Consider the following 26,343-nt stretch of genomic DNA (forward strand, 5'->3'; position numbering starts at 1 on the left):
ACCTTTTAGCCACAACTTTTTTTCGGCAGGTTTTGCAGACGGTGATCCGTCGTCTTGAATGACTCCCTGGTCATTCTTGGTGTATCCGACAGGCTCCTACACTGCCGACTTCACTCTTTTCTTTGGTGGAAACAAAGCTTCGCTGCTTGGTTCTTCTGCCATTGCTAAGCTAATGTAGCGTAGCCTCCATGTCTCTTGATACACACCGCAGTATAAGCAGCTGCACCTCTGGTGTAACTTTGTTTTCATTCTGTGCAGGTTGCGCCAAAAATAATGTACCAGCATAGTGTCCGTTTTTTGCCGGCATGCACTGTGCAGCAATCATCGCTGATTGATTCTGCACAGGCCTGTCTCATCTCGAACGCACCTATGTTCTCACCTTTCTAGCATGTTATCTCTGTCTGTAGCGCATGTTCTCCCTCTCTCTCTCTCTCTCTCTTGTCTCCCTCCCTCCTGTTCCTGTGCTCACTGGGCTGTGTGTGTCTGTAAAAATCTGCCTGCACCCTCCCCTCCAAACATCATTGGGGAAGTCTTCAATTTACAGAAGAAACAGCTAAAAATATATACATAGAGTGATAATTATTCACTTTAAAAAATACATAATTAATAATAATAATAAAATTTGAAGTTGAATATTTAAGCTTCACTGTGCAAAATGATGTACAGTATGTCACAAGTGTGACTACACCCCTCACGTTTCAGCAACCATTTTATTATATCTTCTCAAGGGACAATACTATAGAAATGAAACTTGGATATACTTTAGAGTAGTCAGTGTACAGCTTGTATAGCAGTATAGATTTTATATCCACTGAAAATTACTCAACACACAGCCATTATTGTCTAAATAGCTGTCAACACAAGTGAATACACCCTTAGTGATACCTGTACATGTCATTCAAACATACAAAGCCACCTGTCCTATTCAATATGTTCATGTTTTTGCCTGCTTGACTGGACCATACAAATTTGTGTGTCATGGATTAGAGCTGTTAAATTTGCTGCTTTGGGTACAATTCTCTCATAATGGCCACTGGATGTTCAACATGGCAGCTCATGGCAAAGAACTCTCTGAGGATGTGAGAAATAGAATTGTTGCTCTCTAGAAGATGACCTAGGCTATAAGAAGATTGTAACACCCTGAAACTGAGCTACAGCACGGTGGTCAAGGTCATACAGTGGTTTTTCAAGACAGGTTCCACTCTGAATAGACCTCACCAGGGTCGACCAAAGAAGTTGAGTGCTCATGCTCTGCGTCATATCCAGAAGTTGGCTTCAAAAAACAGATGCATGAGTGCTGCACGCATTGCTGCAGAGGTTGAAGAAGCGGGAGGTCAGCCTGTCAGTGCTCAGACTGCATCAAGTCGGTCTGCATGGCCGTCGTCCCAGAAGGAAGCCTCTTCTGAAGCTGGCTCACAAGAAAGACCACAAACAGTTTGCTGAAGACAAGCAGTCCAAGAGCATGAATTACTGGAACCATGTCCTGTGGTCTGATGAGATTAAGATAAACTTGTTTGGCTCAGATGGTGTCCAGCATGTGTGGTGGCGCCCTGGTGAGGAGTACCAAGGTAATTGTGTCTTGCCTACAGTGAAGCATGGTGGTGGTAGCGTCATGGTCTGGGGCTGCATGAATGCTGCCAGCACTGGGGAGCTGCGGTTCCTTGACGGAAACATGAATACCAACATGTACTGTGACATACTGAAGCAGAGTATGATCCCCTCCCTTCGGAAACTGGGCCGAATGGCAGTTTTCCAACATGATAACTACCCCGAACACACCTCTAAGATGACAACTGCCTTGCTGAGGAAGCTGAAGGTGAAGGTGATGGAGTGGCCAAGTATGTCTCCAGACCTGAACCCAACTGAGCATCTGTGGGGCATCTTCAAGTGGAAGGTGGAGGAGAGCAAGGTGTCTAAAGGCCCCTACACATGATCAGCGGTAAAAACGCTTTGTGCTGGCTGTCCCATTACTTTCCTATGGAGAGATTGGTGGCGCCCGACCTAGCAGCACCGCTACCTTCGGTGTGGTGGACCACTCGGATCTGCTGCTCACCGCTACGCCCAAAATTCAAATTATTTGAACTTTGACCTCATTTGCTGCTGACCTTTCAAAGCGCAACCAATGAGATAACAGCTCTATGTGACGTAGCCAGTAGCGACACATACAAACAGAGGAGGGAGAGACAATGGAAGAAAAACTCATTCTCTGTGTTTCCGAGTTCCCCGAGCTCTATAACACTACGTTAAAATCATACCACGATCTCGGCAGGAAGAGTATTGCTTGGCGAAATGTCAGTATTCAGATCGGGCTACCAGGTTTGTGATTAGGCAGAGTTTACGAACTACCATTAAGTTACCATTAAGCTAATTATAATGCTAACGTTAGTTTAGCTGTTTGTGTAAGAAATGGTGGAAAAACTTGAGAGACAGATACAGGAAGGAGAGGAGGGTACAGAGTGAGAAGAAGAGTGGTGCTGAAGGAGGAGAGAGAAAGAAAAAAATATATATCCATTTTGAGTTTCCTCGACACGTATTTAAAAGACAAGCAAATGAGCGGAAATATAGACAAGGAAGACTACGTGATTCTCCAGCTTACGCCAGTGATCTAGACATCTGACTCCAGTGATGTCTCCTAACTGTCACAGTATCACCCAGTGTCAGACGAAATGCAACAAAGCGTCCGTTCACCACAAAACACCGCTCCTCAGCCCTCAACAGCATCCTCAACCCAGACTGAAGGGCAACCTGCTGATCTAATGGTGGGGCCATCAGATCATCAGGTCCCCCGCCAGCCCTCCATGACACCCCACCAAGTCAGTGCCCCCAAAACAGCGACCCCGCAGGCAGCCCAGCCTCCACCGTCTCAAGCCCAAGGCCCCTCTGGTAAAAGAGTAAGGAGGCCACGTCCAGGTGCAGAGGAAGGCTTTGAGCCTTGAGGCCATTATGTCTGCCCTAAATAAAGAACCTGACCCAGAGGAATTATTCCTCTTGAGCCTCGCTCCAATGCTAAGAAGCCTATCCCCCAAACACAGAGGAGAAGCCAAAATTGAAATTTTAACTGTATTACACAGAGTCCAGTTCACACCAACCCCCTTTATATAAACTGAGCCCAGCGCACCAAGTTCACCAGCCACTGAAGTCTGAGAAAGTTTTAATGTAATATAATATTCAAATGTATGTTTTCATTAGTGTAGTGTAAATAAACACTGTTCTGTTTACGTTACCTGAGAAGAGTTGTTTATATCTGCAGAGGGAATATGTCCCATTCAATAGTGGCCCCATATTGCGCCTCATGTTTACCAACTGAAGCCCCACAGGGACAAACTAAATAGGACCCTCATATAGAGCCTTTCGTATTTTTCACGAACTTCGCAGACACCATAGTTTCTCCTGCATGATTCAAACGGGAGACCGTGCAATCTGTAATTTCACCGCTAGATGCCATACTAAACCCTACACACTGATCCTGGTGTATTTCTGCCAGTGGTATTGTTATTGAGAAAGTGTATTTGTATACCAGATTAGATGTTGTTTTTGAAGTGTTCCTTTAATGTACAAGTTAAGATGTGCCTTGTTCTTTTGACGCCTTTCTGTAAAGATAATGGATGAATTGAGTATTTACATAACATATAAATAATTGCATATTGCACCTGCCTTTTTTTAAGGCTCAGGCCTGAAACACAAGAACATCAAACATAATTTCGATATTAACTTAACCACTTTACAGCAATGCAATGAAATGATGATAGCAATATTTCAAATATTTATTTCATCAGTTGCAATGAAGTTAAAACACCATATGAGTTAATACAATACTTCACATAGATTTTTCATACATATATTAGTTGAATTTGTGTCCATTAAAAAGCTGCCATTTTCCTGATAATTATCTGGAAACAGAGCAGTAATAAGTAATGAAATAAATCTCAATTATTCCTTTTTAAATTACTTTTCATGAAATAATTCTTCTGTTTTCAGATCTTTATCACAAAAGCAGGAGAATTTCATATACAATCACCACTTATACATAAATATTATATATACCCAACATTTACAATTTTTATATAGATTATTTTCAGAATTTTGATACAATCATCTCAGCAGTCTGAAATAGTCTGAGATAAGATAATTACATAAGAAACTCATTGTGACTTGTTCATTCAGTTTAGAAAAATGTTCTGTCATGTCATCTTAGATTCTGAGATACTGCCTGCAATATCACTATCAAATAGATTTGTAATTATCTACTATTCGTTAACTGTAACTGTCTGTTACACAGGATGTTCTGAAGCAGACACATGGCAATGACTGTGGTGTCTTCATGATAATGGTGAGTGAGCGTAATGCCATATAAAGTAGTAGTTAGCTGTCAGATATTCCTTGTGTCTTACATGTATTGATTTATATAATTTATCATCACTACAGTATGCCTGGTACTTTGCCATGGATGCTTGCTTTGACTTCAGTGTTGTAAGTATCCTATAAAGTTGAAAAAATGATATTACTACATTTTTTAAACTATAACAAAATCAACTGTGGTAGTAACTGATCTTTATTAGGATGACATGTGTCTCCTGAGAAGATGGTGGTGCATTGTTCTATTAGAAAACCTTGGGCTGGAAGGGTATGCTGCAGGGCTTCCTGAAAGACAATTCGATTTTTAATGAAATTATTAAGAACACTTTATGCTAACACTTGTCTCTGTATTCTGGGTCATGAAAATGTATGTTAATTACAGGTACAGAAGGAAGTTTGCCCATTTTACAGAAGAAGGAAAGGCAACCCTTCGTGACAATGTACCACCGGTATTCAGGATCACACGCAAAAGAAAACCAAGCAGCACCATGGTCAGTGAAGACCTTACACAGTATCCATCACTCCTGCCTGTTTGAAAATAAGTCACCACTCAAACAGCTATTAAATGAACATTTATAGCACACGATGCAATATGTTCTGTATGGTACTGTGTTATTATACAGTTGCATTCAAAATTATTGCACCCCCATTACAGAATTGGTGTATTAGCAAAATTAACAAACTGTCATTTTTGCAATACATGTATTTGTATGTCACTCAGGCATATTTCTGACATGCACTTAAACTTCACCGTTGAAAAATCTGCAGCCAGTACAGTTATTTGAAGTCATATCTGAAGCACACCTGATATAACTAATGAAGCTATTGATAAATTGTATCAGGTGTACAACACCAGTTATGCTAAGGTGTACTCTTATGGGGGATTCCATTGTGAGGATTGAGTTATTTTGAGACAGCAGTTGTCCTAAAAAACACATTTATAATTTGTTGTCTTGAGCTTTACCAATGTTTTTTGCTTGATTTGTTCACTGTAAAAAGAAGAAAGTCTGTACATTTTGTCAATAAACCAAATTTGTAATGGGGCGCAATAGTTTTAAGTGCAAACGTCAGTCCTCTCTGGATCCCCATAAAACAAACTGACACAATTATGGTTTGCTTTCTGCAGAATCCACAGCACATTGACCCTGCCTCTGATCACATGTACAGTAAGAGGCCTTACAGCTTTCCACCCAGAGAGCAGGTTAAGGTGAGTGAAGATTATTGCATGAGAACAACATATCCAGTGTTTACAGCTGTGCACTAAGTCATGTCTTTGTGTGTCTTGATTAAGGACAATAATGACAGCAGTGACCAACAGGATGTGGTCACCACAACCAGAGATGTTGGGATCCTGAGTGAAGACATGTCTTTCGACAGGCTAATGGTAAGGACATGCAAAGGATCAAGAAACAGAATAATTACGTTTGCGGCGGCGGCACCCTTTGTAGTTGTGGGCAGTGACACCTCTCGGTGTGGACGGCTCCCATAGAATGGTGTTTCCTCACCTGGTCCCTCAGTGCTCAGCCATATTTTATTTTTGGGGTGGGGTGGATGCATGTGTGTAGTGTGCTATGTGTGTATATACTGTACGTATGAGGGTGTGGAGGGTGGGGGTGTATGTTTTTAATATGTAAAGCACTTTCTGTTTAATCAAATTTTAGGAAAGGGCTCAGCAAGCTGAACAAGAACGAAGAGTCACCAGTGAGCTTCTTTTAACGTTCATCACTCAGGATAAAGGCCTGCTACAACATCTTGAAGTGAGTTTGAAAATGAAATTTCACTCACATACTCTAGATAATTTTGGTCAAAACATGATAAATGAATGATTTAAGTGAACCATTTTCTGTTAGCCTAGTGTTTGTATATTTATTTTGAGCAACCTCCCAAAAATATATATATATATTTACAGGCAGTCATTGCAGGAAAAGTTGCATCCTCCTGGGCATCATCAAAGGACAGAGTCAGAATTTTCTTTGAGGAGGATGAGCAGCTGGACAGAGTGCTGGGCTTCTTGACAAGCCTGGTTGAAGCACAGGCAACCACATGTCACGATCAAGTGGCATTTGTTATGGATGTGCTTCTGCTTTATCATGTTAACATATTTTGTATTATTACTATTGTCAGTCTTTAACTTATGGTTAATATCTTGTTAACTGCTACATGACAGACTACTTTAATGTCTAAATGAAAGATGTCCTTTTGTTCACCTCCTGACACAGGCAACAGTCCACGCCCTTGCAGCTGTCCATGCAGTTTCCCTCCACAGAGCCACAGAAATCTATAAATGTGGACTGCAGTATGACTTGAAGTATGCTACAAACATAAGGAGTGTGCTAATACCTATATGTATTGTTTGTACATTGTTTATGACAACCTCTCAGTGTGAATTTCCTGTTACTAATTGCTATTTTATTCCATTTTGTCTCATCAGTGAGAAACAGCTGTTGGCTTATTACATGGCAAAAAACATGAGCAAGGAGGCACAAAAAAAAAAATAAAAAACTACGCTGAAAAACAACAAAGAGCTCTGGAGTCTGAGGACTTTTTGAAGAGGCTGTAGCTGGCCGGACATTAAATGCACCTGTGTAACCCTGTGTGGTACTTTATTGGCAATAAAACAATAAAATCTGTTGCTGGCTGTTTCATTTGTCTGATTTTTTTTCTAAAATAAAACTTTTAAACTTACCCATAAGAAATAATCACATTTGAGTGATATTTATGGCATGTGATGTAGTAGGCCAAGCTGTGACACTGTGGCTCTTAGAAAAACAGCTGGTGTAAACAACAATTTTAACTGAAATAACTGCTACTAATTATTATTATTATTATTATTATTATTATTATTATTATTATTATTGTAAATATTAATTTTAGTTCAAAATAACCTTGGTACATTAGTCAAAAAAAGAAAAGATGCATGCACCAGATTTAGCAGAAAGCTAATTTTCATTTGCAGTCCTATTTAATTACATTACTTTCTGTTTTGTTTTGTTTTTTTGGTTGTTGTTGTTTTTTTTTTTTAAATCAATTGATTGTTTCAAGCGCATTGTTTGCATTGGAAGGCATTTAATGTTGGAAATCAACCGTTAAAGTTGTTAAAATTGCACCCGTTACTGCATTATTGCTTTATTTCCCTTCTGTTTACTTTCAACATGCTGTGGAACTCCACAGCCACCGTAGCATCATGTGGGCGTAGTTTGTGGGGGCGTGGTTTGTAGGAGGCGTGGTTTGTAGCGGCTGTGGCTTGGCTCTGGGCTGCAGTCAGACCCTTCTCCAGTGTTTGGCATTTTAAATGTTTTGTGATCCAGTTGTGTGGGAAGTTTGTCATTCAAGAAACGTTCACATTTGAAGCTGTTGGCATTATCTCCTCTCTCCTTTCCTCTCCTCCTCCTCTCTTCTCAACTACAGGAATGACCTCTCTGAAGTACCAGAAGCAGGTAGAGATGTTTTGTGATCCAGTTGTTCCAGAACAGCACATTTTAATAACATGAGGACTGTGTTGAGTGTTTGGGAGCCTCAAATCCATATTTGAAGTGTTCCATACTTCTGTTTCAGTGGAATATGCAGAGTGATGACGGTTCTTTTGTACCTCCTTTCCTTATTTTTTGATTATTTGGTTGATTAAAAAAGTTGATATGATCACTACAGTCTCCTTTGTTTGAAAGTAAGTTTTCAAGTAAATCTAGTCTCCCCTGAATGAGTAGTAATTATTAATAATTTTAGAGTAGATCAACAATTACCTACCAACAATCAAGAGTTAACATTACTCCCTTTTGATGAGTAATGAGTCGTGTGATGTATTAAGAAATGTTAGGTAGACTTTACTTGATTTTTTTGTGTTTCATAGTTGTTGTATATTGGTACTCTTTACTCAAAACGTGGGATGAAATCTACCCAAGCAAACTGAGTGAAAATAGTTTCATCAGGTTTATTATGTAGATTCTATAGGTTGTTCTTTACAATCAGTCTTAACTTCATTTTTAACACTAGAACAGCCAAGGCAGTCATTTTGACTGGTTTTAGATTTATATGTGCAATAACTTTGTTGAATTAAAAACTGCAATGCTGCTGGACTTTTCCTAAAAGTGTATGTATTTTTATTTAATTTTTTTTTACGTAAATTACACAAAAGGCATAGAAAATGTGGTCATTTTACTTATTTCAGCCATAGGCAAAAATTGCCACTGTTGTATTGTTACTTCTTGCATGGTTGGAGATGCATCTTGGTTGCTCAGCAACTATCCATTGTCTCTGTCAGTAAAACTTCACAAATTGTCTCAATTTCCAATTTTCCGACATTAAAATACCAATAATTCATTTAAGTAGGAAAGACTAAGGACGGTTGTAACACTTTTTGTCTCAGAACCTATAATTCACTGAATTTTTGTGTTAAAGCTCTGAAACAAAGTTACCTACTTACTTATTATAAATAGCAATATTTCCAACTTTCTTTGTGTTATTTTTGTAATCATGATTATGTTTTTTGCCATTATTAAATTATTATTATAATAAGTAATTCTAGATTAATCTAAAATTTAATTGGATCACCGGTGATTTATTATCCTACAGAAAAATACTGCTGTAAATATATACAATCATTGCGGTTTACTACGCACAATGACATGTATATTGATAAATATATAAATACATTTTACAAAATTTACATTTCCATGTTATGCCACTATTAAAAAGATCAACTAAAAAGCATTAATCCCTTAGTCTGCTATTTATCATGGGAGATAATGGAGTTTGGGAGTCAAAGGTCAAAAGTAGTAGTTCAGGAATTCTGCCACTTCTAGTTAACCAGAAACAGACAACCGGCAAAGCCAAAATATTTTTGGTTGAACGTAATATTTTTTCTGAATGTAAACATTATCAACATTTGTAACGTGCAAGCTTTTTGAAAAAAAACAAAAAACAAAAACACAGAACAAAAGTTTAAAACAGCAACATTTGTATTCATAACAACCACAACATTTTTAACCCACATCTCAAACCAGGAAAGAGAGCAAGCAGCAGCATCTCGGTAAACTATATTACTCAGAGCCTTTTTATTGGGCATCAAGCTTACCTGTACTTGCCGAAATAAAAGTTTCAAATCTGGTCGCGGTTAAGCTCGGGAGACAGCTGTAACACATCTGCATGGTGGTGCAGACAGTTACATCTAGACCAGGGATGGGCAACTTTGATGACAGAGAGATTGGACAACATTGCAAGTTCATGCAGAATTCACAGGGATTGGTTGAATTTGTGTTAACTGTTGTGATCGCAGCATTGCAACTTCCTGGAGGGATATAATGAATCAAATAGAACATAGTTAAGCTCCTCCATTTTCCTTTCATATCTCAAATTACTGTAAATATCACCACACTTGATTCATTTGACAATCATAACAGTATGTTGTCTCACAAACACATTCCTCCATCGGTCAGCAGTCAACATGAACAGAGAGAATAATTATTTTACTGTGAACAGCGCAGTCCGTGGTCGCTGCTCAGACGTGAAGTCGGCATTACAGCGACTCCAGAGTTTCTGCCTCCAGAAAGCTCCAGTCTGCCTCTGACCCTCTCATCCAGAGCTCCCTGGCTCTGAGCAGCTGTCTGTCAGCTCTGTGTCTCAGCTCCACCTGCTCTTCTCAGCCCTTGGCAAAAGCCCTGCAATCGACATGAATGAACTCAACTGAAGGTGAAGTCAAAAGAAACCAGGTGAGCTGACAAACTCCAAAGCTGTGCATGTTGCTTATTAGCTGGACTCTTTCTAATACTATCTTTCTGATGATTCAGTTTTATAGCGACTTTTCCTGCGGGAGTTTCCTCCATTCAGTCAGGGTCTCACTGAAGGAATGTGCACACGCAGCTACGCTTGTAGAACAGCCAATCTCCTCAGTAAGAAAAGTAGCGATTGGCTGTCCTAAAAGTCACTAGAAGTTGCTTAATGATGCATCAACGGAATGTGAACCAATAGGAACACTCAGTCCAAGATAGCCTGTGATTGGTTTAGGTCTACTGTCACAGGCCAGATTCTCTAAATGCTGAAAACAGAGCCAACAGGAGGTGCAGATGTCTAGTTCTGTCTCAGACCACTTGATTTAAAATATGCTGGAAGGTTGTTACTGAATTACTGCTCATTGATGCCAAAAAATATTGCCTACCACAGCTGTAAATATTTAAAGTAAAATACATGAAATAAAATTTGCTTTTCCTTAAAGTTCACTTTTTTCATCAAACACCTTAAGAAACTGCAGTACTAATTCCTTTAAATTGCAAACATCATCTCAAATTCAAATTCCCTCAAATACAAGGTTACCTTTAACTCAAGTTTACAGACTAATTCAGCAACATACTGGAAGTTAACAAGCCGCAATTGCTGCTGTGGCATCTCTCTTACAGAATAAGCACAAATGAATGCGAGCCAATATAAAAAGTTTACTAATGTCTAGTTTTACAGTTAATTTTTTGTAATGTTACTTTTAAGAGCAATGTCTGGAAAATCTAGAAGAACCGTGCAGTTTGGCTGATCCAACAGTCTCCACTTTCAGGGGGAAAAAAACAAAATGCAAAATACACAAAGCTTTACTTGATGAAGAGTGCGGCTGTCTGAGACCAAACACTCTACAGAGATGTCACTGTCAGCAGGCAACCACAGACATGACAGCTAGAAGAGAACCCCAGACTTGTCCCGCAAATTTGGTGTTCCCTTGTAGATGTATTGACCCTTTAAAAGTAAGCCTCTTTGCAGGCCTGATGTGATGCTTGCAAGCAGTGAGGCAGAAAACTTAATGGCTGTTTAACTTAAAAGAGCAACAAAATCAAAGTGTGGTACCTTATTGAAGCTTTCTGGATCCAAGCTGCAGCGTTTGCCAGCCTCTGGTCCTTCGGTGAAGAAAAGATGACAAGCAGGTGACCAAAAGTGTGTGGTCTCATGAACTTGTGCCGTTCTTCCCAGTCTCTCATCTTCCGGTGAAGATAGGGCAGCGTGTCCCGAGATGGCGCGGTTAGGGCAGCATACAGTCCAATGTACATTAAGTCTGAGCATAGGCTTGGTAAGTTAGCTTTAATCACTGTCCAAGAAATCTTTAGGGTCTCAAGGTCAGAAACAGTGGACTATAGCGCTTATGGTGCAAACCGTGTTAGCTTTACTCTGGCTATAAGTCCATTCACTTTGCTAATGAATGCTAACATTAAGACGCGTTGGCCAATGAACTTAACGAACACAAATGGAGCTAATACACTCACTCGTGACACTGTGTGACAAACTTCGGGTAGAAATATATATAATAACTCACAGAAGAGATGTAGATGAGTATCTTACTGAAGACTGTTGAGTAGATAGTCAAAAAAGAAAAAAACACAAACAGTTTTACAGTGTGACTCAGTCAAGCAGCAGCTGTGACTGACTCCATGGTTCGACACACCTGAACCAATCAATCAAACACACGGAGGTTGGATCAAGATGGCGACCGGTGTGGTTGGGTAGTGAAGAGCTCCGACACTATAAGTTGCACCATGACAAAAAAAAAAAAAAGGGCAGTTAAACCAAAGATTATTACAGCTGACCTACTGTATAGGAAAACAAGGACATTGTGAATGAAGAAAAGAAAAAATGCAACGTCTAAAGTAATTTTCCCAGGAGAAAAAAAAACTGCTAGCATTGAACTTCATTGAATTAGCTTTGATCAACATGGCAAAAAGCGGAGCTAGAAACAAGGACGGGACTTCTTTAATTGAACAAGATATCCAGAACTTCAAAGGTTTGCTCACACCATGACCTGTAACACCAACAAAGAGTCCGGACCCAAAAAGACAACGTTCCAAAGACAAAGTTACTGGAGGCACTTCAAATGAAGACATCCTTAAAGCGGTGATGGAATTAACAAACCGCTTCATCACTCTTGAGCAAAAGCTATCCAGGAACACCGATGCTATTACTGCAGTGTGTGAACAGCTGAAAGGGGTGGAAATCCAAGTTTAAAAGAATGAGAAGCAAGTAAAAGAGTTATCAGAGTCTCCAAACTACAGCAGAACAGTGACAATGCGAGTGGTACAGTAGGCGCTGGAATCTAAGGCTGTACAAAATGAAGGAGGTACCTGCGGAAAACATCAGAACCGACATCATGAAGCTTTTTGCGGCGCTCGTATCAGAGGATAAGGAGAAGATTAGCTTTCTTGTTGATACGGTGCACAGGGTGACAACACAAAACGTCCAATCACCATCAAATTCACGATGTGAAATTTCAGAAAAAAAATCTGGAAGGTCTCTTGTGAAAATGAGATCTTGAAAGAGAAAAAGCTGATGCTCAAGGAGGATTTGACACGCTGACAGGATGGAAAGAAAATCGGTTGTGGCCACTTGTTGAAGCAGCCAGAAAGCAAGGAAAATGTGCCGGCTCCTGTGGCGCTGATGTTGACATTGAAGGGAAAAAAGTGTCTCGCTAAATTACTAATTCTTAGAGGTTTTGTCAAATGAGACACAGCGTTTAAGTTGAGGTTCGAGATTTGTAACCCCTAATTTACATTGGGTGAGGCTGCGCCGTGGCACTCGGAGAGATACGCTGCCATTCTAGTCAGTGCTGTAATTTACACCAGAAGCGGCTCGGTGCTCCGCAGAGACTATGCAGCAAGTCTATTTTTGACGGATGGTGCGTCATTTGGCAGAGAGCAGGTTGAACAGGTAGGAAGTCAGGCACGGAAAACAGGGGAGAAGCCGGTTGAATTTCAAAATAAAAGACCCTGTGCAGACTCGCGATCATAAAGACAGACAGAAAATAAACAATTTAACTATGTAGCTTGCTTATCCATGGTAGAAGCACAAAGAGCAAGGAAAGAGGACTTAATCAACAAAATCAGAGCAAGTAAACACAGGCAAAACGCTCCCCAGACAGCACGCCTACGTCTTGCCGACGTCGGCGCGATGAATAAAGTTACATCACTGCGATGTCGTATGGAGAGCGTTTGCTCATTGGGAAGACGTCGCTGAGACATCAGCATTTGGTCGAAAATGCTCTCCAGATGATGTTTGGCCGATGTATCAAAGCTGCACAGCGTAGCCTCTCTATAGCTTCTATGACCTTTATTTATTCAGGTCGAATCATTCTATCAGCAAATATCTCATAATATCTCATCTTACATGTGATAGGAATATGGTAATATGACAATAAAAAAACAATATGCTTGACCATCAAAATAGCTTCCTAATTTAGTGTTAATATAATAAAGAGACACGAACGATTCAAGTTAATGATATACATTAATTTCGGACTGCATAGTCAAAACAACTCCAGCACTGAAAAGATAAACAAGACAGAACATATAAAAACTGTGACGGGTGTAGTTAGAACCCAAACGCAGCACTCTGGAATTCTGGGACCATTGGTAAAGACTTTTATTCACACACAAGCAGAACAGGAACTCGAGCAGATGAGGAAACACAGAAAACAGTTCTCTCTTCAGGCTCAGGGCCCACACAAAGTCTCTGGGTTTCAGGCTCGAGGATTGGGTCAAGCTGAGCCTGAATGTGGAACCGAGGGGGAGGGCGTGAACCCCCGGACCCGTACAGTTCTGTTCAACAGCAGGCAGAAGTGACAGAGAGGGGCTTACAGGAGACGAGGTCAATGAGGCGAGGAGTCCAGAACCAAAAGTGCAGGCCGATGATGCAGCAGAGCAGACAGGGGATGAGCAGCAGCGAAGACGGGAACAGGCGGAGAAGTCAGGACCAGGTGAGCAGACAGAAACCAGAGACGCTGAGGCAGAAGTCGTGGTAAGGGACAAAAGGCTGGCGAGTTTACCGGGAGACAGGCGATGCAGGCAGGTCAGAGGCAGACAGGTTCGGCAACAGGAGGTCAGGCAGGAAAGGAATGCTGGAGAGTCTCGCATGAATGCTGAGGAACAATCTGGCAAAGAGTGAGAGAGCAGGAGAGGCTTATGAGCAGGGCTGATTGTGGATGAGCTGCAGCTGTGCCAGCAGGTGAGTGGAGTTGAGCTGATGAGGTGGGAGTGGCTGACAGGTAGAGTGGAGCAGAGACAGGGAGAGTGGAAATTTACTGGGGCAGAGGGACAGGAGGGAACTGCGGGAATGGAGCTGTGACAAAAACATACAGGTGGCCGTTCGGGAGACGCACACGGGCAGCACGGTCTGGACTGCTGGCAGACTTATGAGCTTGGAAAGGGGAGAAAAAGACAAAACACAGGAGCCCATGTTGTTCAATTAACTTATACTATACAATATTATACCCATACTTCACAAATAAACACATACAAATAGACACACCAAGGAAGGAAAACGTAGCTGTGCCTTTTTTCCCGGCCGCTGTCTGACCTGAGAGAGCCACCGTAGTTGATAAGAGACCTGTAGCTAATAGTATTAGCCCTATGCTCTTTAGCTATTAAACGTGTTAAAAAGCACCACAACAAGACCTCCAAATAACCCATGATTCATACAGTGTCACAGGCAACACTGTATGAAGCACCAGCAGAAAGCATGACTTGAAAATATGAACCACAAAAAGTTTGTGTGTATTATTTTGCGGGGCGGTCTGACAGCCCCGGCTTGACCACAGATAGCTGCTGAACTCCGGCCAGCTCTACAGGAGAGGCGGAGGGGGGGGTGACTGGAGGGACATGACAGAAACAACTGGAGTCTGTTGTGTTTTCCACACACCTACGTAAAGTGGATATTAACTTCACTTACAGTACAAACACACCAACAATAGTCCATAACCAGTACCGAACTATGAGAAAATGTTACACCGAGTCATATTTACAAATGGAGCAGAGCAGAGCTTCCCTTCATTAGCTGCCAGTTAACTGCTAAAGTTAACTCCGCAGCTGTAAAAACACCTTAGCCCACCAGCTACTAGCTAACAGCTAACACTTACTAACGTTACCTGACCCTTTCCCAAATTCAAAACTGATTTGTTGTCTAGATGGAGACTGTTCACGTGCTGGAAAGACTTATGGCTAGCTAGCAATGGCTAAATGAAGTTAGAGCTAGTTGATACATTTGCTGGTCAGGTTTAAGCAACTAACGTTTGTTAAGCTAGCTAGCCTGTTAGGAGTCGGCATCTGGGCTCTACACCTGTGCTAACATACCCAGTCAGGGCTTAACAACTTATGTTGCTAAATCCCGACTTATCTTGCTAACCCTGTATGTCATATTTATAAAACAGCTATTTTTTATATATTTACTTTAAGTGAGCTTATCTGAAGACTAGTCCTGGCTGACATGAAGTAGCCTCTCCGTCTCCAAAGCCTGCTCTCAGTTCCGTTGACAGTGGCACCAATTGGATAACGTGCAATGTATCGATCCACAGCCGACCTATCGCCGACTTGAAATGGTGCGCATAATCCCGCCCTCTGTCAAACCATGTCCCTGCTATGGGCCGATGCTTCTCCGATGCATTTACAGACGTCAGGAGTAGAATGCCGACGCACGATCTGAGGCCGACGTCGGCGAGACGTATGTGTGCTATCTGGTCCAGTGTGTTTATCTTTAAATCTAGACTCTCCCTATCAAGATGTCTGATGGACTGATGACCAGCCCTGGCTATGACCAAGCTGAGGACAAGGCTCTTTATGTCCTGTCTGTCTGTCCTTCCTGAAGAAGCAGCAGATTGATTCTACATCCAGCCCTCCTCCTTTATCCGGGCTTGGGACCGGCAAAGTGACCCAAAGAGACACTTTGGCAGAGTTACTTGGGTTTTTGTTATTTTATTTCTTCAATTATAAATGTTAAGCTTTGAAATACACAGGTTCACTCTATGTCAAATAACTTGTTGGACTTTAAAGATAGTACAAGATGTGATTTTCTTAACTTTTTAAAATTTAATATGTTCTTTAGAACTAAACATGTAAATTTATCCTTGGTCACATAGAAAAAAGGCCTTAACTTGATCACTGAGAGAAAAATGGGAGCTAAATTCATGAGTGTAGCTCTTCTCCCTGACGGTGTTCTTAAGGTTTGTGTACAGGCATCGATGAGAAATAAGATTTACAGTTGAGGCGAGTTATAATTTAGCCATAAATTAGCATTAAGCTACCTAGCAAGTTTACATTTGAAATTTTTTCTAAATTAATCTGTGAGGTAAAATTAACAATGGTTTCCTGTCAGAAAAGTCTGTGTGACAGCAAAGTAATGCAGTGACAAATATTTTAAACATAACATACCCTTAAAGGGATAGTTCACCCAAAAATGAAAATTCAGCAGTTATCTATTATTTGCAATCATTTGCAGCAGTGTCAAAAAGCAACACTGTTGCTGCAAATAAAGCAAGAGAAGAAGAATGCTGTCAGAAAATTAGTGATCGACTAAATGTGATCTTAATGCTACCGATTGTTATAACATGAAAACTGCACGTTACAAAATAAAACTTCATACAGCAGATTTAAACATGACGCTGTCAGTCTGACACTGTCCTATGATGATGAATTTTCTAAATGAAATGGACACTGGTAAAAAGTATTCAAAGTGTCTGTGGCTTCATCATTATTTTAGTGTGTGGATTATATATCATGTAAATTTAAAGTGGACCTGGAGCAAACGGGAAAATGACTCTGCTGCTGAGACACTATGTTAGATTTATGTATTATACGGATTCGATCGGTGATTTTATGAACATACAGCTCAGTTACTTTTCATTTTTAACGTCTTCCCTCAGTTTATAAGCCATATCGCTCATAAACAACCTTGCGAGGACAATAATTAGTTTAAGAGCGGAGCTTTTTAATCTGTCACACATGCGCAGTTTGTAGAATCGATGTTATCTTCCACTCGATACATAATGCCTATGACCTCGTGACGTAGTTTTGACAGTAATTTTCACGGTTGTCAGATTCGTATCCATAATGAAGAAAACCCACCCATAAAACTGCAATCCGTATCTGTAATTTAGTAAAGTATTCTCACAGAGAAAATAGACACTACATAATCTATGCATGATTTGACTGAAACAAGAGTTTACAAAATTTTTATTTATACACAACTATAGACTAACGTGCACACATTTTTAATATGAGCACGATTTTTATGTGTGCATGCACAAATCTTTTGACAGTAACCTTACCCCATACAAAAGACTGTTATGTGGGGTGAAATTGCTAACTCGACGTCCAGCCCTCCTCCTTTATCCGGGCTTGGGACCGGCAAAGTGACCCAAAAGAGACACTTTGGCAGAGTTACTGGTTTTTTGTTTTGTTTTATTTTGTTTTTTGTTTAGTTTTCTTAAGTTTGGTTTAGTTTCTAACCTTATGCTCCATTTAGGAGCCTACAACAAGTCACAGTAAAACATGAACATTTTTTGCCATAACTATAACATTTTTAACAATTTTTTGGAGATGGTTTTATCTTGACAACATCAACAATCTAAATGGACCAAAAAGAGACAATAGGAAAAACTGTCAATGTGAGAAAATGATGGTAACAAGTCTGGCCTTAATTCAGGTTCATTGTTTGTTTGTTTTTTTCAGACCCCCCTCCACACACACACACACACACACACACAGTTCTGGCTCACAGAAAGAGTAGGTCATCTTCATCTTCATAATACACTGTCACCCTCAAAATGGAATGTTGGTATTCATGATGTTTTAAAGGATGTTTGGTAGGAATAATAAGGGAGATGAGTTTTTTTGTTTGTTTTTGTTTTGAATCACTCATGTATTTAATCATGAAAACAATTAGAATTTTGCCCAATTTGTAGCAGGTGGGAGGAAACCAGAGCACCTGGAGTAAACCCACGCCAACACAGCAGGTAACACACAAACTCAGAAAAGCTCAGGGCCATTAATGTAACCCTCGCCTTCTGAGGATGATGTCACACCGCTGAGGTGGCCCTCAGAGCTCAACTCCTGTCTCAGATCTAAGTAGCTTTCTGCTCTACTCGTGAGGGGAAGATACCTGGACCTGAGGCAGGACTTGAGCTCCTCATAACTTTTTTAAAATGATGTATCAAGTAGCTTTTTGGGCAGTTCTGAGTGTCCAATTACAGAATGATTTTGAGGAAAGTGGGAGAAGATCAGAGGCCTGGAGGCTGGATGGGCTGTTGGTATTCAGAATGTTTTAAAGAATGTTTGGTAGGAATAATAAGGGAGTTGAGTAGAGTTTTTAATTTTTTTTTTTACATTTTTATTGAATCACTCATGAATTTAATTGTGAAAACAATTAAAATGTTGCCCAATTTGTAGCAGGTGGGAGGAAACCAGAGCACCTGGAGTAAACCCACGCCAACACAGCAGGTAACACAAACTCAGAAAAGCTCAGGGCCATTAATGTAACCCTCGCCTTCTGAGGATGTCGTCACACCGCTGAGATGGCCCTCAGAGCTCAAGTCCTGTCTCAGATCTAAGTAGCTTTCTGGAGAAGATACCTGGACCTGAGGCAGGACTTGAGCTCCTCATAACTTTTTTAAAATGATGTATCAAGTAGCTTTTTGGGCAGTTCTGAGTGTCCAATTACAGAATGATTTTGAAAGTGTGAGAAGATCAGAGGACTGGAGGCAGGACTGGATCTCTTCATTTGCTTTTGAAGGGCTCCATGATGGCTTTGCCCAATGCTGAAAAGAATCTGCATAGGGCAGGTTTCTTCACTGGTGTTGTCAGGTGATGTTTGATGGTGGAGGTAATAAATGATTCGATTTCTGGTTGCTCTAAATTGATTAAAACCAGGACCATATCTGGAGAGCCCCACGCCTTACATAGATCTTTGAAAATGGCCTTGTCGAGTTTTGGAAAGGTTTTTGGGTTGATTTTTAAATCCTCACCCTCAACTTCACCCCACGACTTCATGAACAGACGCATAATGGTCTCCCTCGGGTCTTTGATGGTATGGTCCACTTTTGCTTTTCTCAGGGACCTTGAAACCAGTTTCTCCAGGAGTACCCTGACAAATACTTTGTCTTTTTCTTTCTGTTCTGTTGCAGACTGTCCAACAGTCGTCTCTTCACATTTTGAGGCAGGCTTTGCCTCAGTCACCAAAGATGCTGCGAACTCTTCTGGTATCAGTGATTCATTGGCCATCAAAGCGTGCATTACCCCTTCACTGTGGCTGTCAGCCTGAGTGTTCAGCCACCAGCTCATCAGTGCCAGGAAACACCACACTTTGATGTGTATATGATTGAACAGATCAGCGTATGTTCGACTGCTAGCTGATGCTGGGACGATCTCCGGTAATCCGTCTTTGGTGTGACTGTAGATGAGGCCACAGAGTTCTTTTGTGAATACCAGATGTTGACCCTTCTGAATTTGTTGGATGCTCCAAATCTCTTTTCCCTCCTGTTGTTTTTCTTTGTCCTCTGGAAGAAGCAGAGATTCAACACCCTCTATGAGTGACTGCAGGGACTCTTTGCTTTCAACTTTGGAGTCCAGGTGGAATTTGGACTTCAGCTGTGCTACTATGCGATGTATCAATGCACCAGAAAGGCTTTTTGTGAAAATGTTCTTGATGTTGGTCGCTACGCCTTTCAAAGACAGTTTCTGTTTGGTACCTGCAGCTGTTGTCTGTTCTGGGGTCTTAACTCTTTCAACAATTTCTTGAGTAATGTGTTCTGCAACAACTTCAATCTCCAGAGAGGATTCAGATTTCGGTGACTCATAGTCACGGTCTGACGCTTCATTCAAAAGAGATGTTACGATTTTACTCACCTCTTTCCTAATTATTTTCTGGACAGCTTCAGTTGTTTTTTTAACAAAGCTGTCCTCTGATGAGGCCTCTCTGGTCTGTTGTTCGTCTGATAGGTCTAGTGATGGAGAGGCAGTCTCTGGTACTGCTGTTATGTATGGTGTTTGCACTGGCCCGACTGTTGGCTGTGGATCTATACTCACGGGCGGTAACTGCCTGAAGTCTGGGTCATCGCTTATGACCACATCTCGGTCTGCTGTTAGGTCTAGTGTTTCATAGGCAGGTGGTGCTGGTCTGACTGTTATGGATGTTATCCGACAGTCAGTGACTGGATCTATTCTCGTGACTGGTGATGGACAGAGGACTGGGTCTTCTGTCATGACCACATCACGTTTTGCTGTTAGATCTAGTGGCTTATTGCAATGTGGTGCTGGTCTGACTGTTATGGATCTTATCCGACAGCCAGTGACTGGATCTATTCTCGTGACTGGCGATGGACAGAGGACTGGGTCTTCTGTCATGACCACATCACGTTTTGCTGTTAGATCTAGTGGCGTACTCCAATATGGTGCTGGTTTGACTGTTATGAATTTTGGACCTGGTGACAGCCAGGGGTCAGAGATTTCTCTTGAGTCTGCTGTTCTGTCTGGTGTCTGAGGGCCAGTCTTTAATTCAGAAGACTCATTCTTCAGCTTTGTTCTCTCTGATTTATGTGCGCATACGTTTTTCATAAAGTTCTTCAACATTTTGCGAGTGTGATTGACCATATTATTGAGTCTGATGGCAGGAGTTATGCGCTGGTATAGTTTGGGTTCTGCAGTTGAGAGACCACTTGAGTGTGCAGACTTGATGTTTTCTGCAATCTCCTTTGATAATATGTCTTTCAAACGTTCTGCGCTCTCACATGGAACTGGTGTCTCCATGTCCAGAGCCTCTGCAAAACCTTCAGAGAGTGTTTCGCCCAGACTGGTCTGAATTTGCTCAATAGATGTGATTGTATTTATGTCTTTATTAGCTTGTAAAATGGCATCTGTCAGGCATCGAATTATTTCCAATAGCAGGTCTGCCAACATAATTTTTGTGGCTGCATCGGGTGAAAAGGATTTCAACGATTCCCATTGTTCTGCTGTTACCTTTTGAAAAAATGATGTAATAAGTGGTTGAATAATATCTGATCTAATTTGTGTGTGTTGTCTTTGTGGTGTCTGCGTTGTATCCATGTTGAATGTTTCTGTATGCGTTTGTGAGTCAGTTCTGGATCTCTGTTTCTCGATTTTGTCGTTGCTTTGCATATTATGAATTGAATGCTTTCAACACTGGTGAAAATAATGTGAATTTCTGCGATTCTGTGATTGACAAATGTGACCTAGTGTCAGCATTTGGCTGTTAAGAACAGAGGAATGTGTGATGTCATCAAAGAAGCCTTGCCTGCTGTTGCCTAGCAACCAACATCCTAGACTGTAATGTCATAGATCAAAACATGGTATCCATAAAAAAAAACTTTATTGATAAAATTCAATACAAACTTTATGCGTATGTTCAAGAGTTAAAGTGTACCACAACAAAACAATATAGAACAACAAAAAAACATCATGCTCCACTAAATAATTGCAGTTTTAAGCCGTTTTAAGTCTCCTGTAGTAGCTGAATACATTTTAAAAAACAAAATGAGGGCAGTGTTTGTCATGCCAATGTTCCCTTTGTGATCATTAAACTTCTCATCTTCAGTTATTATGAAAAAAGGTCCATAAAACACAAATATTTTAAAATGTTTTAATTTTTATTATTATTATTATTATTTTTAGTATATTCAGTTTCCTGAAAATGAAATGTGCATTTTTATGCTTATTATTTAGTTCTATTAACTTGTTGCAAGGAAAGAGGACTTAATCAACAAAATCAAAGCAAGTAAACATAATCAGACGGGCAAAACGCTCCGCTGCTGAAACGCTTCTGAAACACTGCTGGTGTAAATTGAAGGCGTGTGCAAGATGGAGCAAAACTGTATCACAGTTTCTATTTCATTCTTTATTCTCTGATATAGTGTAACATTTATCTGTTTTTCAGGCATCAGGTAAATTTTTGTTAAATATGCAATGTTTTAGTTTTACGGCATCGAATTGGTGCTCTATTAATGTAAGGGGGTTACGTGATAACACAAAAAGGAAGGCAGTATTTTTATTTAGCAGAAGGTTTTTTTTTGTTTGTTTTTTAGAAGAAACTCATTCAGGTATTGATGAAAAATTCTGGAAATCACAATGGGGAGATGCAATATATTTTTCTCATGGCTCAAATCATTCAGCTGGAGTTGCAATGTTAATGCTAAACAGATTTAATGGTGATATTCTGGAGTCCACAGTTTCAAATGAAGGCCGTTGGATCATTTTAGTTTTGAAGGTGGACAATTTGCCGTTTATTATTTGTAATGTTTATGGACCAAACAGACAAACTCAAGCAAAGGACATGTTTTCTGAACTTTCTTTAAAGCTGGATGTCTTAAAGGAAAAATACAAAGATTCTACTATTGTCACAGGTGGAGATTTTAATGATGCTCCAGACGATTACATGGACCAACATCCTCCGAGATCTGCATCATTATTGAGCTTTAAAGCTACTTCATTTATAAGTGATCACTTTCTACTGACAGGTGTGTGGAGATTTATGAACCCCAGCTTCACAGACTACACATGGTCTAACTCCAATAGGAGTTTACAGTCAAGAATTGACCTTTGGTTAATGTCATCACAGTTTACAGTTTGTTTCAGATATCTCTCATTCTCATGCTCCATTGTCTGATCATAAATTGATAAGTCTGAGATTGAGGGGATCTAAAGAAAATTCAAACGTTAGAGGTTATTGGAAATTAAACAATAATATATTAGACAATAAAAAATTTAAAGAAGGTGTAGATTTACTTACTAAAGATATATTTAATAGAAAAGAAATGAATCCAATTCAAAAATGGGAATTCTTTAAATTTAAAATTAGAGAAGTTGCAATTAAACGCAGCAAAGAAATAAAAAAAACAAAAAACTGACAAAATGAATTCCCTAATAAATCAGTTACAGTTAAGTTCCAAAAATGATTTATCTGAGGATGAATTAAAAACACTAAGAAGTCTCAGTGAAGAGCTTGATAGTATGTATGTGAATCTAGCTAAAGGTGCTTTCATCAGATCTAGAGCTAAGTGGTTAGAAGAAGGAGAGAAAAATTCCAGTTACTTTTTTTTTTTTTTGCATTAGAGAAAAGAAAGAGAAAGAGAAATAATGTTACATCTCTTAATGTAAATGGCGTCATATGTTCAGACCCTAATATTGTCTCCAATTATATCACCTCGTTTTACAACAACCTATGTACATCTGAATTTAATCAAACAAAGTGTGACACATTTATGAAACACATTCGAAATTTTACACCCTAGATTTCAGAAGACTTTAAAGTGACGTGAAGCTGAGCTCTTATGTTCAGAAATAACTGATGCTGTACACTCAATGAGATTGAGGAAATCACCTGGAAGCGATGGTCTCACAGTAGAATTTTATCTCTGTTTTTGGGATTCAATCAAGGATCATCTTTTCATTAATGTATAATGAATGCATAAACAGACAAGAAATGACAACAACCATGAAGCAAGGTCTGATAACCTTGATTTCTAAGCCAGGAAAAGATCCTTTAATAATAGACAACTGGAGACATGTTTCACTTTTAAATATAGACTATAAAATCTTAGCACAAGCTTACGCTAAACGACTAAAAAAGAATTTAGAAGAGATAAGTGAAAACCAAAATGGCTTTATGGTCATATACGTCATATTAGCTCTAATATCAGATTAATATTGGATCTAATCAACTATTCTAATTATATAAACTCTAAAGCAGGGGTCCCCAAATGGCGGACCGCGGTCCGAGGCCGGACCCACACGCCGTCCTATACGGACCCGGACCTATAACCAATAAATTATTAAGAGATTTTAAATGTTGACGGGACGCTTCTATTTTAACTGGCACAGCTTTTCTAGTCTTTCCGGCGCTGGTTTATCTGATCAGGAAACACACAGACCAACTGCAGAGAAGCTGCGTGTGGAGGAGACTGTCGCTAATGACCGAGTTTATTATAACAGAAACTAACGTGATGGTTAATGACATCGACACCAACCAGATGCACTTATAAAATTAAACAACTGTATAAGGAGGCCTGTACGTAAAACAGGAGAGTCTGTGTTTCTCTGTGAGAAACTTTCAGATCTTCTCACAGCAGAGTGAACAGGTGAGGGAGGAGAGGAGGGCAGACTGATCACTAATCAATCACTGATACCGTCGTCCTCTCGGACTGATTAAAAGAATAAAAATGACAAAATTGGTGACAAACCAAACCTGGGTGTCCACACAAATAAAGTCTTTGTGTGAAACACTGCAGAGTGTAACATCGTGCTGTTTACAGACAGTCTGCTGTCTGTAGTTTGACAGAGAGACAGAGAGGGTCGTGTCTAGAAGGGAACCCTAGACCCGTGAAAGATCGCGCGAGTTTGATATTTTAGTAGAAATAATGAACACAAACTCTCGCGAGAGTTGTGCAAATAAAGAGTTACCTTCTAGACACGACCGAAAAAGGTGCGCGGCTCCAAAAATAGAAAATCATGTCATGGTGTCGATGTTTTTAATGTGGCGGGCCGCCATAAATAAAACACTATTCACTGATCCACAGAGAGTCACTGAAACACTGATCACTGACCTGCTGTGATGAAAAAAATACTCCCATTCTTTACTTAGGTATTTTTACATTGTGGTATTAGTGTTATTACTTAATTACAATTTAAATATTTTGCATGTTATTGTTTCCTTTTTTGAAAAATCAACATTTTTATTGCTGTTGTTGTACTTTAATGGTATTCTTATTGTTATTTTTTGATGACTAAATACAGACCTGCAAACTCATAAGAGGAGAAAAAGGTGTCATGTTGGTAAACCAGTCCCCTGTCCTCTGTCCTCTGGGGGTCTGGGAGCGTCTGTCCTGCTCCAGAAGAAAAATGTTGTGATTTTAACATGTTAACAAAATATTCTGGTGACTGTTTCAGTTAAAAGAGTTAGTTCACTCTTCTGTTTGTGGTTTCTGCAGACATTACTACCTTTACTTTTACCTTTGTACTTGAAAAAAAAAGTAAAAAGTAAAGTGAAAACAGTAAAAGTAAATCTACATTAAAAGTAAAGTTACTTTGCTGAGTATTTTTACTTTAGCAATTTATAGTTGTTCATTTAATAGACCTGTCTTATCTTCTCTTTTGTATATTTCCATTGTTCTTAAATAAAGCAAAAGTTATGTAATAGAAAAAAATGCAGAACACACAATATTTCTTATCTGATTACTCTATTAATCGGCAGAATAATCGATAGATTATGCTTTAATTTTACTGGTTCAGCCCACTCGAGAAAGTTAGACATTATGATGTTCCGGACCTTTGCTTTGGGAAATTTTCTCTAACTGGACCTCTTTGAATTTTAATTGAATACCCCTGCTCTAAAGCATTGATGGTCTTTCTCAATTTCTACAAGGCATTTGATTCAATTGAACACTCTTTCATTATACAAACCCTGCAAATTCTTGGTTTTGGTGATAAATTTGTTAATAATAACCCCATGTTCTATATAGACATAAATAGTTCAGTGATTTTATATCCCCGAATGTCTAGAAGGTTTTCTGTTTCAAGAGGTGTACGGCAAGGATGCCCCATTTCCTGTTTTTTTGTTTTTGGTTGTGGCTGAACTTTAGACACCACCATCTCAAGAAAGAAATTCTTAGTTTAGGGAGAGCAGAAGGAGGTTTGGAAGTTTTGAATTTTTTTTAACTTACATTCTACCTTTAAAGTTAAATGGCTTAAAAAATGTCTGGAACGACCAGAGTCACTATGGAATTTTATTCCACACAATATATTTAAGAAAGTAGGAGGCTGAAGATTTCTAATGAGCTGCAACTTCACAGTTTCTAAATTACCACTGAAACTTTCAGAGTTTGATCAACAGGCTTTACTTTGTTGGAAATTATGTTATGTTCACAACTTTTCCCCACATAAGGAAATACTTTGGAACAATGGTCATATTACTATTAACAACAAAAGTGTATATAAAGAGAGCTGGATTGAGAGGGACATAATCTTTGTGACAGCCTTGTTTAACGATAATGGAAGTCTTTATAGTTATGAAGACTTCCTAAAAGCTAAAACCTTTCCAGTCAAATACAGAGAGTTTGTTTCTATTGTAAAGGCTATTCCCACTGGTATGATTGAGTTAATAAAATGTCACTTAAGTTATCAAAATGTTAATGTTCAGACACCTTCTCTAAAGATCTGTGGGATTGACATAATAGATAGAAAATGTACAAAC

At 39.6% G+C, this 26,343-nt stretch overlaps 2 protein-coding genes across 2 annotated transcripts; one reads left to right on the forward strand and one right to left on the reverse strand.

Moving 5' to 3' along the window:
* The first annotated feature begins 4,268 nt into the window (after positions 1-4,268).
* Positions 4,269-6,487, forward strand: LOC146318436 (uncharacterized). The gene is made up of 8 exons (XM_084732550.1): positions 4,269-4,330; positions 4,426-4,470; positions 4,560-4,624; positions 4,739-4,847; positions 5,483-5,563; positions 5,648-5,740; positions 6,018-6,113; positions 6,266-6,487. The coding sequence occupies exons 1-8, from the start codon at positions 4,322-4,324 to the stop codon at positions 6,485-6,487; spliced, it is 720 nt and encodes a 239-aa protein (XP_084588676.1). The 5' UTR covers positions 4,269-4,321.
* A 12,373-nt stretch (positions 6,488-18,860) lies between these two features.
* Positions 18,861-20,345, reverse strand: LOC146318437 (uncharacterized). Its single transcript, XM_084732554.1, has one exon. The coding sequence runs from the start codon at positions 20,343-20,345 to the stop codon at positions 18,861-18,863; it is 1,485 nt and encodes a 494-aa protein (XP_084588680.1).
* Between the last annotated feature and the right edge of the window lie 5,998 nt (positions 20,346-26,343).

The sequence above is a fragment of the Lutjanus erythropterus genome, chromosome 12, assembly GCF_056507025.1.
Source record: "Lutjanus erythropterus isolate fLutEry1 chromosome 12, fLutEry1.hap2, whole genome shotgun sequence".
In the NCBI taxonomy this organism is placed as follows: domain Eukaryota; kingdom Metazoa; phylum Chordata; class Actinopteri; order Lutjaniformes; family Lutjanidae; genus Lutjanus; species Lutjanus erythropterus.